At 37.4% G+C, this 16,569-nt stretch overlaps 1 protein-coding gene across 1 annotated transcript in view; it reads left to right on the plus strand.

Annotated features, from left to right (window-relative positions):
- The window catches only part of SCARB2 (scavenger receptor class B member 2), an 89,907-nt gene that overhangs the window by 16,257 nt on the left and 57,081 nt on the right, over positions 1-16,569 (plus strand). The window contains exon 2 of the mRNA XM_056803288.1: positions 13,129-13,286. Coding sequence (XP_056659266.1) covers positions 13,129-13,286 — 158 coding nt within the window. The remainder of the gene's footprint in view (positions 1-13,128; positions 13,287-16,569) is intronic.

Below are 16,569 nucleotides of genomic sequence, written 5' to 3' on the forward strand. Positions count from 1 at the left end.
GATTTTCACTTGAATTTATTGGGGTTTTTATTTTGGCATTTTTGTTTCATATCATTATTCTCTTACAAAAATGAACAATATAGAAATGTTTTGCATAATAGATGTATAACCCAGAATGAATTGCTTCTCAGTTCCAGGAAGTTGGGGGAGGGGGGGAGAGAAAAGGAGAGAGGGAGACAATTTGAATCAAATAATTTCAGAAAACTTATGTAGAAATTTATTATTAATTGTAATTTGTAAAAATAAAATATATTTATTTAAAAAAACATGAGGAGTTTGGATTAGATGCTCTCTTTCAAAATTCCTTTGAGGCAGGGGTGTGCTGGTAAATGTTTAACTCTGAAAATGTACAAGGTGTTTCCAGTGCACCCTTGTTCTCAGCTTTAGCTCTATGATCCCATGGTCCTTCCTAGACAGACATCAGAGAGACCTACAGTGAAGAAAAAGACAGTTTGGGTCTTTGAGAAAGGCCCACCAATGCTGTGAAGACAAAGAAGTATATATGAGAGAAAGCCAAAACTCTGAAGAGGAAATAGTCTTTGAAAGTAGAGCTAAGAAGAGGGATAGGTTGGATATTTGCTTGGGTTCAACTGGGAAAAAGTCCAGTGCTCAAGAGGCAGGGAATCTGAGGCCAGGCTATCAGGAGCCAACTCAGGGAGAAAGAATGGAGTGGGGTAGGGGGTGAAGGTCATAAATAATCAGTTGCCCAAATAACAAACTTTCAAAACAATTCTTTTGCAAGTTTTCCTTGTGGTGATGTTTATTTTCTTTTTCTTCACTAAGAAATTGTCTACTACATGTTTACTGCAAAACCTGGACCCTGCTTTCTCTTGGGCAGGTTGAAATGCTGTAGAACAAGTTATGACCTAGTTATTTATAAATCTCACAGAGCAGCAGCCTAGACCTGTTCTCCTTGTTCCAGGAACTTCATTCTGTCTGTCTGGGCTTGCCCAAGGACTTACTTCTAGAGCAGAAATGTCTGAGTCCCACAAGATGAAATTGGTCATCTTACTTTTGTGATGAATTTTTAATTAAGGAAACCCAATCCATAAAGCCCCTACCAAATGGAATTTTCCTAGTTAAGGAAGACCATTGCAAGAATGATAGAGGGAATGACTCATAACTCTCAGGCCCCCAGTACTTGGCACTCAAGTAAAGATCTTTGTTATTCTGATGTGACTGTAGACCATGGATACTTACTGGGTCTGTGTAGGGATCATTTAGCTAGTTTTCTTCATCTGACTTGTTTTCTATAGAAGGAAAAATATATTGATATAATCAGTTTTTTCATCAGTGTTCTTTTACTCTTTTACCTTCTATACCAGTGCTATTTTAGAAGTTACAAGTTTATTTTGGGGTTGCTTGTTCCTTAAATATAAATTATGTTATCTCTAAGTCTTTGGAAATGGGAATACATATTGAGAGTCAGGAAGATCTGAGTTTGGAAGAGACAATGAAATCAAAGCAGCTACATGCAAATCCTCAAAAAAATTTTTTTAATTGGTCTCAGGCCCTGGAAGAACTCAAAAAGGATCTTAAAAATCAAATAAGAGAGGTTGAGGAAACATTGGGAAAAGAAATTAAAGTGATGCAAGAAAATTATGAAAAAAAGAGTCCACTATGGCACAGCTAGGTGGCTTAGTGGATTGAGAGCCACACCTAGAGATAGGAGGTTCTGGGTTCAAATCTGGCCTCAGATACTTTCTAGCTAGGTGACACTAGTAAGTCACTTAACTTAACCCCCATTGCCTATCCCGTACTGCTCTTCTGCCTTAGAATCAATATTCAATGTTCATTATAAGACAGGAGGTAGGGAGTTATTTTTTATTTTTACTTATTTTTAAAATTTTTATTCTCATCATCATGCAAAACATACTTCCCTATTAATCATTGTTGCAAGAACGCACTCATACATAACCAAAACCTCCAAATGAGACTACACTGTAGTAAGTGTATCTTTCACTGATGTGAAAGAGAGTATGCTTTGATCCACATCCATCTGAATCCAACAGTTCTTTATCTGGAGGAGGATAGTATTCCTAAGGGTTTTTTTTTTTTTTTAAAGAAGTCAGAGGAGAATTATCAGCAAAACCAATCAACATGCTGGAGGAATCTGACTATTTGGTAAACTTTCTTGAAACAGTTGTTGAGAAAGACAGACAATAATAATAAATAAAGAACAAATGGGAAGATTAGGTTTGCTTCATCCTCAACAGAAATGGCTACATTTATTTCCAAACCTTGACTTTATTGAGCAAAGTGTGCCCAAATGTATGCTATGGCCTTTTTAATTTTTTAATTTTAAAATATTTTCCCAAGTCCTAGAGTATCAACCAAAAAGCTAGTGGAAATAATCAACAACTTTAGCAAAGTTGCAGGATACAAAATAAACCTACATAAGTCATCAGCATTTCTATATATCTCCAACACATCTCAGCAGCAAGAAGTAGAAAGAGAAATTCCATTTAAAATCACCCTAGACAATATAAAATACTTTGGAATCTATCTGCTGAGACAAACACAGGAACTATATGAACACAACTACAAAACACTCTCCACACAACTAAAACTGGATCTAAGCAAGTGGAAAAACATTGATTGCTCATGGGGAGGACGAGCTAACATAATAAAAATAACAAATCTACCCAAATTAATTTACTTATTCAGTGCCATCTCCATTGAACTACCAAAAAACTTTTTTACTGAATTAGAAAAAGCCATAACAAAGTTCATTTGGAAGAACAAAAGATAAAGGATATCCAGGGAAATCATGAAAAAAAATGTGAAAGAAGGAGGACTTGCAGTCCCAGATCTCAAACTACACTCTAAAGTAGTGGTCAGCAAAACAATTTGGTACTGGCTCAGAGAGAGAGAGGAGGACCAGTAGAATAGACTTGGGCTAAGTGACCTCAGCAAGACAGTCTATGATAAGTCCAAAGATCCCAGCTTTTGGGACAAAAATCCACTATTGCATAAAAACTGCTGGGAAAATTGGAAGACAGTATGGGAGAGATTAGGTTTGGATCAACATCTTATACCCTACACCAAGATAAACTTGGAATGGGTGAATGAACTGAATATAAAGAAGGAAACTATAAGCAAATTAAGACAAACATAGAATAGTATACATGTCAGATCTTTGGGAAAGGAAAGACTTTAAAACCAAGCAAGAGGTAGAAAAAAAATCACAAAATGTAAAATCAGTAATTTTGATTACATCAAATTAAAAAGTTTTTTGTACAAACAAAACCAATGTTACCAAAATTTGAAGGGAAGCAACCAATTGGAAAACAATCTTAATAACCAAAACCTCTGGCAAAGGTCTAATTACTCAAATTTATAAAGAGCTAAACAATTGTACAAAAAATCAAGCCATTCACCAATTGATAAATGGGCAAGGGACATGAACAGGCACTTCTAAGCCAAAGAAATCAAAACTATTAATAAGCACATGAAAAAGTGTTCTAAATCAGAGAAATGCAAATCAAAACAATTCTGAGATATTACCTCACACCTAGCAGATTGGCTTACATGACAGCAAAAGAAAGTAATGAATGCTGGAGGGTATGTGGAAAAGTTGGGACATTAATGCATTGCTGGTGGAGTTGTGAATTGATCCAACCATTCTGGAGGGCAATTTGGAACTATGCCCAAAGGGCTCTAAAAGACTGTCTGCCCTTTGATCCAGCCATATCACTGTTGGGTTTGTACCCCAAAGAGATAATAAGGAAAAAGACTTGTACAAGAATATTCAGAGCTGCACTCTTGGTGGTGGCAAAAAATTGGAAAATGAGGGGATGCCCTTCAGTTGGGGAATGGCAGAACAAATTGTGGTATATGTTGGTGATGGAATACTACTGTGCTCAAAGGAATAATAAACTGGAGGAATTCCATGGAAACTGGAACAACCTCCAGGAATTGATGCAGAGTGAAAGGAGCAGAACCAGGAGAACATTGTACACAGAGACTGATACACTGTGGTACAATCGAATGTAATGGACTTCTCCATTAGTGGCAACGCAGTGATCCTTAAAAACTTGGAGCAATCTATGAGAAAGAACACTATCCACATTCAGAGGAAAAACTGTGGAAGTAGAAACACCGAAGAAAAACAACTGCTTCAATACATGGGTTGAGGGGATATGGTTGGGGATGTAGACTCTAAATGAACATCCTAATGCAAACATCAACAACATGGAAATAGGTTTTGATCAAGGACACATGTAATACCCAATGAAATTATGAGTTGACTGAGGGAAGGGTGGGGGGAGGGAAGGTAGGGAAATAATATAATTTTTGTAACCAAGGAATAATGTTCTAAATTGACTAAATAAATTAAAAAAATTTTTCCCCATGGTTATATGACTCATGTTCTTTCCCTTCCTTATTCCCTCTCCCCTCCTGGAGCTGAAAAGCAATTCCACTGGGTTATACCTTTGTTATCACTCAATACTTATTTCCATAGTATTTATTTTTTAATAGAGCAATCTTTTAAAACCCAAACCCCAAGTCCTATACCCATATAAACAAGTGAGAAGTCCTATTTTTTCTTCTGTGTTTCTACTCCCAGTTCTTTCTCTGGATATGGATAGTGTTCTTTCTCATATGTCCCTCAGAATTGTCCTGGGTCAATGCATTGCTGCTAGTGTGCAATGTATGGCCTTTTGTTTATCATTCAACAATCGTGCCATTTTCAAGTTCAGTCATACAGCTCTGGAAAACTTACATGAAAATTTGTTAAAACATGTAATTGGTAAAAATAAATGAATAAATAAAACAACTGTGCCATTTTGTGCCAAGCGTCTGGATGTAGCCAGCAGGACCAATGTCAGCCTGGCTGCTACTTGATCAACTCTGTGCATGGGTCAAGGTTGACTTTTAGTATGCAGCTGCTGCAGAGTTGATGTATGAAGTCTTATCAGGGTTGACCAAAGCCTCCCCTTGCATCTCATGGGTGGAATGCCTTATCCTGAAAGCCTATAACTTTGCATGAAAAAAAATGTATATATATCTGGCCTTAGATTTCAGCTGTGGGATCCTGAGCAAGTTAAATATCTCAGTTTTTTATCTATGAAATGAAGATAATAATAGCACCTCAGTGGGATGTTTTTGGATCATATTTTATTTTATGTGTGTATTTTTTGCAAACCTTATAGTTCCGTATAAATGCTAGTTGTTATTATTATTATCTTGTGGAGACCTGAGATGTGAGAAATTGCTAAATAACAAGGCAAGGAAGCATCTAATGTTGAAACAAATGATACAGATGATACCACTATTAAAGTGGTCTCCAAAATGTGGTTGCAGGCAGAATGACACTTTGGAGTAGAGAAAAACAGAATCTCTTAGTTCTGTTTTTAATTTTAAAAAGAAAGAAATTAAACTTCACTGGTTTTAATATGTAAATTGACATTGGTGCCATCCCTTGATGTTAGTCAGGTATTACTTATCATGTGATCAAAGCCTAATTTTTATAACACAAAATGTGCCAATGGCACAGATTCCTGGAAAGAAATTGGAGTTTGAAGAGAATGCTAATATTCTGAGAACAAACAAAGGTGGAGTTGACTCTTTTAGCATGAACTATTTAGCCATATTATGAGTTCAAAACAATGGTAGATTAATGTAATAGATAATATAATATTGGAGGGGATATATTTGATGGGTAAGTGATAACTGATGGATCTTCCTTTTGCCTACCCTCTTCCCGTTCCTCCCTCTTCTCTCCCAACCTCCCTCTTCAGCCTGTTCAGCTTCCCTCCCCTTTATCTTCTTCTTCTGCTTACGCGTTTGTACTGTCTCAAATGAAAACACTTTCAATTTTCTTTTATCTTAAATAGAGGTTTATTGGGGGAAACAGGATAAGATGAAGGATGGAGGTAAGAGGAGGTTTCCCTATTATCTACAGTGAGTCTTAGATTGGAGGATATTGAGAGAAATGGCAATTCAGTCACTACCATGAAACAGAGCAAGTCAAAGAAAGAGATATATGGACTAGTAGTGTCCTTCTTCTTCTGCCTTCAAATCATCCAGGCCACCTCCAGCTTGATTATCTCAAGTCCCAGAGATAAACTCAGCTTCTTCCTTCAAAGTCACCACCATCAGCCAAGAAGCCTAGAAAATCAGTCAGCAGTTGGCTCTTGCCTTCAACTGTTTCCCGGTAACATTACAAATGGAATCTTCCTTTGAATCAGCTGATCAACCTCCAGCTTCTTGTCTTGCTGCATGCCTTATAGTTTCTCTCTTTTCCACATTAATTAGATCTGATGAAAATATAAAAAATAGAGATTATCTGAAAGGTGGGAATGCATCCATTATCATTAACAATATATTTCCTCTCCCTAAGTATATATTGTGCTTTGAGGTATTAATTAACAATGTGTCCATCCTTATTTGATAACATTCAAAAATTAGATTTTTATGGCCAAAAATAGTGTTAACTTAAAAATTCCCAATTTCCACATGCAAATTTAGAGGCTGAAATTTTCTAACTTGCTTAATTTTTTTTTATTAACAAAGAGTTTCAGAGGATTTGGACTCATTTGTGAAAACTAATAAAATGTAATTCTCAGTTAGTTTGAAAGAAAATCTAATTGATATCAGGAAAAATGGAAAGTGACCTACTGGATTTCAACAAAAACTTTTGCATAATTGGAATGAATTGGATTGGAAAATGAATATCATTTTTTAGAAAGTATTGCCAATGAGGCACTTTTTCCATTTAATCTCTGTATTTTTGTGATGATTCTATTTCAGTTACGACAGTTGTTAAAACACAGTATCAAACTAAACTGAACTTTAGATATGCATTTGAGTCACTGTATCAAAAAGTATTAAGCCAAATTAACAAAAACAACAACAACGCATATTAAATCATGTTGCTCTCAGAGCAAAATGTTTATACTGTTAAAAATAAAACAAAATAAAAAAATTTTAAGATATGAATTATTCTCTTCCTATTCTTTTTAGATGTCTGTTTTCTGTATCACTTTTTGTAGCAAGAACCAGTCAAAGAACCCAGGAGGTCTAGGACACACATTTTTTTCCCACTAAAGGAGCCCTTAGCTCCAGACTTATACATGTAAACTCAGGTAATTTTGGGGTGGGGTGGGGAAGTAAGAATGGCCTCTAAAGATCAGTCAAGCTTTTTTCTCACATGCTCTGGCTCTTTATAACCCTACCCAGGAACCCAGAGTAGAATTACATAAAGCTTAGGTATGCCATGTCTATGGTCTCCCCAAAAGGAAGTAGAAAAGTACTTAATTTAGGTATTAGAATCAGGTATAGGACAGCTATTTATTTTCTTCACACAAAAATAATATTTAAAACACAAAAGACAAGTAAATGCCCATTGATATGATGTCTCCTAATATTCTTCTTGATGGTAATGTTTGAAACTTCAGACAGTTCATGGGACTGTTGAATAGGCATTTCTTCTTTCATTCCATGTCCTTTCACTGGTTAAGCCAAGTTTTGGGGCTTATGCCTTCATGGCCATCTCCTCTTAAAAGTACTTATTTGCAAAAAAACTCTTCCTATTTCAAGTCAGCATTGACAAAGGAGCTTCTGATCTCTATTTTTTTTTCTTTTTGGGGGTTACTAACCTCTTGAACACACAAGGATTACTCCAGGATTGCTATTTGGTCATCTGTGCCTAGTGGATGGAACATAAGCAGAAAATGTGGTCAGGGGTCCAGGGACCAGACCCTCCTTAGGCAGCACATATATTCAAAACCTGGATGTGACTGTCATCTGACAAAAGTGGAGAATGAGGGCAAAAGCCCTTCTATCCCTCTTGGAAGTTCCAGAGAGAGTACACATCACATGTCAGTCTGGAAAGAGGAAGAAGAAAGTGAGAGCACAAGTTTAAAGTAATCTGTTTCAAGAAAGCTGAATCAGTTGCTCTTGCTAATTCAGGGGTCAGTAGACAGTTTGCTTTCTTATTTCAAAGCATGAAGTCTTTTAACACTAAGCTAGAATATACACAGCCCAGCAGAAAGGATCAGTTTAGCTCTACACCATTCCACAGATTGTGCTGTAGGGATCTAATGATTGCCCACCATTATAGTTATAGAAATAAGGTATTGCCCTGTCATGTGGAACAGTTTTATAAAGAATAGTTTTGCATAAATAAAAGGAATTTAAATCCTCTGATAAAGGGCATATTTTTTCATATAAGAACTCTGGTTAATAAAAAATTGCTAAAATATGCATGTAAAGAAATGCACCTGTCAGAAAAAAATGTGTGCAGTTTGGGTCAGAAAGCAAACTATTTTATACATATAAAATTTTAAATCAATTTATAAAAGATGTAGGGTGATGCCTCATTTTTATGTTAGGTGTGATGGTTTAAAGCAGTTGTGTTAAATTCAAAATGAAATAGAGACTACTAAACTATACATAAGAATCCTTACAGGTTTCACATTGACTTAGAAAACCAAATGTTTTATAGATTTAAAAAAATGAACACAAAATCATATGGGAACTGTTTAATCTTTTTCAGCTGACTCAAGAGAATTGCTGACAACATATAACAACAGAGGGACTTGTTTAATGCTTTTGGTTTAAAAGCTCCGAGAAAGAGGCATCTTGGAACCTTAGGAAATAGAGCACCCTCTGTAGAGACAATACCACCTGAATTCAGATGTTGTCTTATTATTTGCATGACTCTAGGTGAGCCACTTAATCTCTTTCTGCCTCAATTCTTCAACTGTAAAATGAAGATAATAATAGCGCCTACTTTCCAAGGATACTGTAAAGATCAATGAGATAAAAATTATAAAACACTTAATGTACTTCCTGATAATAAATGCCTAATATATTTTTTAAAACTTTCCTATTAAAAATTGATATGAGAGTGAAAAAAAGCCTATTTAGAACACTGTTTTGAGAACCGATTAATGGTAGGAGTTGCAGGGCATTATGATTCCTCAATTGATTTTCAGGTAAATGTTTTGAATTAGGAGGGTAAAACTTCAAAAAACGAAAAATCATATGATTTACTTGGAGGCTGAGAAATGATTCAGTAAGAACTCTTGGTTTCAAAGGGTGAAATTAATGTTAGTAGTTCCAGGAGATTCTGATTTAAGCCACTGAAAGTACAGGGACTGTGTCTGAGAGTTTTGTGAGTTATAAACTGGTAGGATTAGAAGACCCAGCAAGGGATCAAAAAAAAGGAAATTGGTTGTAGCTGCTGACCAAAAGGCTTTGGCTATTTGCTTTTGATTGGGTGAAAAAGACTGAAGTTCCAGCTATTGTCCTTCAGTATAACTTAGAGAAGAGAAATGAAGTATCTCAGAAATCACTGGTTCTATTTCTCTCTTTGGCTTGAAATAGAAAACTTGAAAAGGGAAAGAGGTTTTTACAGATGTTTTGCTGTAAAGGAAGAAATGTTGATGTAGAATTAGATGGTGTAGAGTCCTGGTGAGAGGAAAGCTGGCTAGCTTTGTTTGCCTTGCTCAAGGAGTCAGGTGAGGTGATTTGCTCTGAGCTCTGTTTGCTAAAATCTGATTTTATTAGTTGTATGTCTCATTCATAGGTCTATTCTTTCTTTATTATATTTTTTAAACCCTTACCTTCCATCTTAGAATCAATACGGTGTATTGGTTCCAAGGCAGAAGAATGGTAAGAGCTAGGCAATGAGGGTCAAGTGACTACTTGCCCAGGGTCACACAACTGGGAAGTGTCTGAAGCCAGATTTGAACCTAGAACCGAAGACCTCCCGCCTCTAGGCCTGACTCTCAATCCACTGAGCCACCCAGCTGCCCCCTATTCTTTCTCTTTTGTTGTTGAAAGTCCTTAGAATATAAACTCATGCAGAACCAGAATATATACAGTATATATACAGTAACAGCAATGTTGTAAGAATGATCAACTTTGAAAGACTTAGCCACTCTGATCAATCCAGTGATCTAAGATAATTCCACAGGATCCATGATGAAAAATGCCATTCACTTCCAGAGAGAGAACTGATGAACTCTGAGTACAGAATGAAGCAGACTTAAAAAAAAAAACAACCTTTACTTTTATTATTTTGTTTAGTTTGTTTTGTCTTGTGTAACATAGACAATGTGGAAATAATATATTGCATGACTTCATATATATATATACATATATATATAACTGATATCAAATTGGTTGATTTCTCAAAGAGTGGGGAATGGCAGGAGGGAGAAAGAGAATTTCAAACTCAAAAATTTTTTCAATGATTGCTACTTTTTTATATGTAATTGGTAAATATTTCATGACCTAAAAATATTTCTTTTAAAAGTAGTTAGAAATATCTTTCCTCCTCACAGCTGCTTTGACTGCATCCTAGAAGTTTTATGTTGTCTTTCTCATTGTTGCCCCCAAACTAGGTGGTACAAGGGTGTGCTGAACTTGGAGTTAGGAAGAGCTGAGTTCAAATTCTATCCCACATACTTATTAGCTGTATGGGTCTGGTATATAGCAGCTAGGTGGTACACTGGATAGTGTGCCAGACCTAGAGTCAGGAAGACATGATTTCAAATCTGGCTTAGGACACTTAATAGCCATGTGACACTGGGCAAGTCATTTAATCTTGTGTGCCTCAGTTTCCATATTTGTAAAATGATCTGGAGAAGAAAATGGCAAACCTCTCCAGTATCTTTGCCAAGGAAACATCAAATTGGGTCACAAAGACATAGATGGCATGACTGAACAATGACTTGGAATCAGAAAGGAATGAGTTCAAATCCTGCCTCAAATAGGAGCTATGTGACCCTCTGGTCAGTACCTTAATACTTCTCAGATTCAGTTTTCTTATCTGTAAAATGAGAATACTGATAATAAGACTACCTTGCAAGGTGGTTGGGAGAACCAAATGATATAAAATGGTATATATAATAGTATTGTATGTATATAATAATATGTAAAATGATATAAAATTGATAAAGTGCTATGGAAATCTCATCAATGTCATTTTCTTAGATGAAATTACCAATTGTTTTTCCAATTTGTTCTTTAGCTCAGCAATTCTCTTGGATTAAATTAGTTCCTTTTTAAGTTCTGTTTTTTTCTTAAAAGGAATTTATTAGGAACAATTTTACCTAATTCCATGCTAAACAAAACTGATAAATGAAATGAATAAATATTTACAAAAATATGAAAAATGCAGATAACCAGAACAGGAAATAGAGAATGTAAATAGCCAAATTTCAGAAAAAAGGAATTAGCATGACTTCCCTGTGAGTGATAGAATCTCTCTCCCAGTCTCTAACAGTATCTGGCTGTCTTTTGGCCTGATTCTGAAAGAGTTATGCTTATTTTTCCTTATTGTTGCGCTTTCAGATTTTGACTGGAGTTTATGTGGAGAGCTGGAGCTGTTTCCCATGACCTTTCACATCATTGTTTTTGATGTAAAAGAAGTCAACCTTGGTCTTTTGGGGGGAAAAACATGGTAGTCATACAAAACTTTTCTTATGCTTTTATGGATAATTTTGATACTTGGACCATTATCTGGTTTATAACCTATGTGGTCTCAGTTTTCTCATCAATAAAATGGAAATAATTCCCATGGTACCTATCTCACAGATTTATTCTAAGAATTGGCTTAGTAATGCTCTAATTAGTAAAATGCTCTATAAAGTTTCAGGAAAAAAAAACCCTATTTATCTGACACAAATATTTTTAGCAGTGTTATTGTAATAGCAAAAATCTGGAAATGATTCATATCAGTGTTTAGCCACTGGAGGAGTGGAACACATGGTGTTGTATGGATGTATGGATGTAATGTAATGCTGCATCATAGAAATGACAACTATGAAGATGCAAAGAGATTTGAAAAGGCAATTATAAATTGAAGAAGAGCAGAGATTTATAGAATTTGAGCAAAAAGGGTTTACACTGATCATAACTATGGCAGTAACACTTATAGAAGTAAAAAGTGAAAAGTAATATAGAGGAGTAGTAGGGAAGGATATAGAAACAAGTAGGTGTTTTTTATTGCTATCTTGTCACAATTGGTAGTAGTCTCTTGGTAACCGAGGATGACGATTGTCTTTGTGCATTTTTGTGCACAAAGATACTTGTGCGTGAAGGAGATTTAAGTGGAAAAGTTGATGCACAGAGACAGTCCCACTCTCTCGGCATTGGAAGCCTGGGTCCAGTGGCACGAAAAGTCGTTACACCTGGAGACTTCCTCAGATGCATTGGATGGCCGTGTTGTCTTTTGTGCTCCAACACGCCATGAGCACTCCACAGTGCTTTGCTGGGTCGCCCTCTCAGCCGTTGAACCTTCTTGTTGGTTTCTTCCGTCTGTTCCGCTGAAGCAGTCTTCACATGCTGGGTGAGCAAAGTCCTAGTTCACCAGGGGTCCACAACAACCCGATGGCTACCCTCACAAGGTTTAGCCGGCCTGTCGAAGCTGTTGCTCGGGGTGTGGCCGCTGCCACATGCTAGCAGCTACTAGAGCCACAAGTGAGAGCTGGGTGTCAGGTGAGGGTCAGAGGCTGGAGAGCTGCCCTAGGAGGGCACGACAAGCCCTCCATACCAAAGATGTTACTCCTCCCTGAGCACCCCATACACAATTAATGTGCACATAACAACCAAACCATAAGGGGACAGCTAGATGGCTCATTGCATAGGGAGTTAGGTCTGGGGATAGGAGGTCCTGGGTTCAAATCAAGACACTTTGTAGCTATGTGACTGTGGGTGAAAGGTAAGAGTTGGATTTTTTTTAACCTAAAAATAAGAGGTATTTATGATTTTAAGTGTAGTTTTTTTTTTTAATTCTCATTTGTTTATTTAAATTCTTAAAAAACCTTTACCTTCTGTCTTAGAATTGATACTCTTGATTGGTATGGGCTTGGCAATTAGGGTTAAGTGGCTTGTCCAGGGTCACATAGCTAGAAATGTCTGAGGCCATATTTGAACCCAGGTCCTCCTGATCTTACTGACCTGAATGTTTTGTTGATGGTTACTAAGTTCACTATTTTAAGAAAATAAGTGGTTTAGCCAACAAGTGTGTATATAAGACATTCATATATCAGACACATATCAACATGTTAAGCTCAGGTGGTCACTATGGGGAAGATTTTTTTCTCTTGCTACTTTTAGCCGACCTAGTCTGCAAATACTGTAAAACTCCATTTTTCTTCCCTTCCCCAGAATATTGTATTAAAGAATGGTACAGAGGCCTTTGACTCCTGGGAAAACCCACCTCCGCCAGTCTATATGCAGTTCTATTTCTTCAATGTCACAAATCCAGATGAAATCCTCCAAGGCGAGGACCCTCGTGTGGAAGAAGTGGGACCATACACCTATAGGTGAGCCTTTTCCATTTTTTTCCTCTTCTTTTCTTTTTTAAATCCTTACCTTCTGTTTTAGGATTAGTTATTTAAAAGTGAAAATGAAAAAGAACCCTTACCTTTTGTCTTAGAATTGATAAGTTCCAAGGCAGAAGAGTGGTAAGAGAGAAGTGATTTGCTCAGGATCTCATAGCTAGGAAGATTTGAATCTAGGTCCTCCTTATTCTAGATGTATAGGGAGTCTCTATCCACTGGACTACCTAGTTGTTCCTTAGGTGAGTCTTTTAAAAAAAAAAAAAAACCCAACACACTTTGCTACCACAAAGGATTCAAGAAAGACCTCAATGTGCTAGACAGCCTTCCTGTGGAGCCAGGTTACTGGTGAGGACCTGCTTAACCTAATGTATGTGGTTATTGTGCCTGTGAGAAAGGCATTCCTTGTCATAAAGCTGCTTTAGTTCAATCAAGCATTGAGCATTTGTAAAGCATGTAGCAGGCACCAGTCTAACTGTTCAGGTTCGCTCTCTGTCAAGAGGACTTTCTGGCAGTTGGCTTCTGGCAGCTTTGGGGTTTCAGTTGAGTTCATTATCAATTAAATGTTCATCTATTAGTATAGCTTAGTTAGATAGGAAAAAATTCTTTAAGATAGCGGAGAATAAGTTTAAGGAGGTCTGCTTTGGCGGACAAGAAGACATTGCAAAGAAATCAGATTTGGGGGGTTTATTTAGATATTTTTTAGTATAGGATTTAGGTTTTAAGATTAGCGTAAGATCTGGAGATAGAATATCCTTTTCCTGCCTTCGGTTTACTATCCTACCTCTCCTATAAATAAATAAGGGTTGTAACAAACTGCTTCAGGATGTTTATCACCACCTACGCAATAGTTTAGCCCCCTAAACAACCATCTACAAAATAGGTTTCATATAACAGCTTTAACTTACATATTACAGCTTTAGCTTATTAATCACAGCTTTGGCTTACATATAACAGGTTGTTATAAAGATCAAATGAGATAATAATTATAAAGCCTTTAGCACAGTATCTGACAGTCAGCATTATTTCTTCTCTTACTCCTTTTCCTACCTGTTTGACTTAGCCAAGGGCAAAGCCCTTAGCACTTGAGGCCAGGAGATGTTAGGAGATTATTGCATTGCCTTGAGAGAGAAGTGATTAGGGCATGAACTAGGGCCCTGTGAATGGAGCAAAGAGGCTGAATACAAGGGAGGGAAGAGATGCCACAAACCTGAGACAGACAAAACTGGACAACTGATTAGGTAGGTGAGTAGGTGAGGACTAAGGAAGACCTGAGCATGATAGAGCTTGAACCAGTGGATGACTGGAAGGAAAGGGGCATCTTTGAGAACAGAAAGGAAGTTAGAGAGCCTGGTGGATTTGGGGAAAAGATGATTGATTTCATTTTGGACAAGTGAGTGGATTAACAAAATTGCTTAGTGAATTCAGCATAGCCTCAATGCAAGTTGTCTCACTCAGTTGGAAAAATGGCAAACCAAATTTTTTTTGAGACTCAGTCTCCCTATCTTGCCTATACTAGAAGTGCCAAGGATACTCATGTCCCCAATCCCAATAGTGATTGGCACAGAGGTGTGAACCAGCTTTGTTTTTCTGATCTAGGCCAATTTTCTTTTCCTTAGGCAATCTTTGGTCCTGGGGGTTTAACATATTGGTTCCAGACTTGCACAACTGGCTTTACACTAACCGCAAATCAGAAATTCTAAGCTAAAAAAGTCTCCCCATTTTGTATGTGAAGAAAATGAGGCAGAGTGACTGCTCAAGTTCACACAACTATAAGTGTCTGAGGCAGTATTTGAATTCAGTCAGAACTTTATTGTTTTGGGGCAAATGTCAATACATTTTGTTGAACTCTCACACCTGGCCTGAAGAGTTTAATGGATTATCATTGTTTACTTTTGTGGTAGCTATGTATTCAATTTTCCTTTCAGAAAAGTTTAAAGGTAAAATGATTTATCTATGAGGCAAAGGTCATATGCATGGCAGAGTGTCTGCTTTTGTTTGCCTTTAAATTAGATCACCCTGACCTTGAGAGGTAAATTTGTTTCTCTCATAAATCTTTGGGACAATCCTTAGCAATAATAGAACCTTAATAAATAAATGTCTGTCTGACTAAGGACCTAATAGCATGGAGGCTGATATCACAAGTGAAATAGTATAGAGCAGTGATGGTGAACCTTTTAGATATGGAGTGCTGGGCCCAACCTTCACCCCAATCCCCCAGAGACTATGTGCCATGCCCCCCGCCCCCCAGTGCCAGGTGTACCCTGACCCACCCTTACTCCACACAGGGGAGGGATAAGGTACTCCCATTAGGCTGCTGGGTAGAGAGGTGGGTGAAGTGAGGAATGCCCTCTGCAAGTGTAGAGGGGAAGGGGAGTGTCTGGAATGCTTTGCTCCCCTCTAGCTCTATCACTTGTGAGCTGCCCACCTTACCCACTGTGTTTTCCCATTGGGCTGCTGAGCAGAGGGGTGGGAGATGTGAAAAAAATGTTGTCAGAAACAGTGGAGAGGGGGAGGGAGCAGCTCCATCTGAGTCCCTCTGCCTTTCTAGTAACAAACTGGGGAGGGGGGTGCAGGTGGATGCATGCCATATTTGACACCAGTGCCATAGGTGTGCCATCACTGGCATAGAGGAATAAGACTGGATGAAGAGGACAGAGCCTTGGAGGATATTTATGGTTAGCAAGCCTGACTAGAATATAAATCTATTAAAAGAGATTTAGAAGGAGTGGTCTGGTCAGATCAGTATGAGGAGAACTAGGACAGAATGGTGTGGTGAAAAGGAGAAGGGAGAGATAACAATAAGGCGATCAATAATGTCGAAGGCTGCTGAGAGTTCAGCAAGGAAGAGAACTGAGAAAATGCCATTAAATGTGGCAATTAAGAGGTCACTGAGGAGTCTGGACAACCTGGGTTCAAATCTGGTCTCAGATATTTCTTAGATGTGTGACCTTGGGTAAATCACTTATTCCCAAATGCCTAGCCCTTAATGCTCATCTGCTTTAGAGTGGATACTTAGTATATAGATTCTATGACAGAAGGTAAGGACAAGCGAGAGAGAGAGAGAGAGAGAGAGAGAGAGAGAGAGAGAGAGAGAGAGAGAGAGAGAGAGAGATCTCATTGGTAACTGGAGAAAAGTCAGACTGCAAACAATTAAAAAGTAAGTGAGAGAAGGAGTAGTCACTATTTGTAAATAGTCCTTAAGAAGTTGAGTCATAGAAGAAAGGAGAGATATAGAACAAGAGCTAATATGGATGGATGAACCAAG

This window comes from Monodelphis domestica, chromosome 6 (assembly GCF_027887165.1).
Source record: "Monodelphis domestica isolate mMonDom1 chromosome 6, mMonDom1.pri, whole genome shotgun sequence".
Classification (NCBI taxonomy): domain Eukaryota; kingdom Metazoa; phylum Chordata; class Mammalia; order Didelphimorphia; family Didelphidae; genus Monodelphis; species Monodelphis domestica.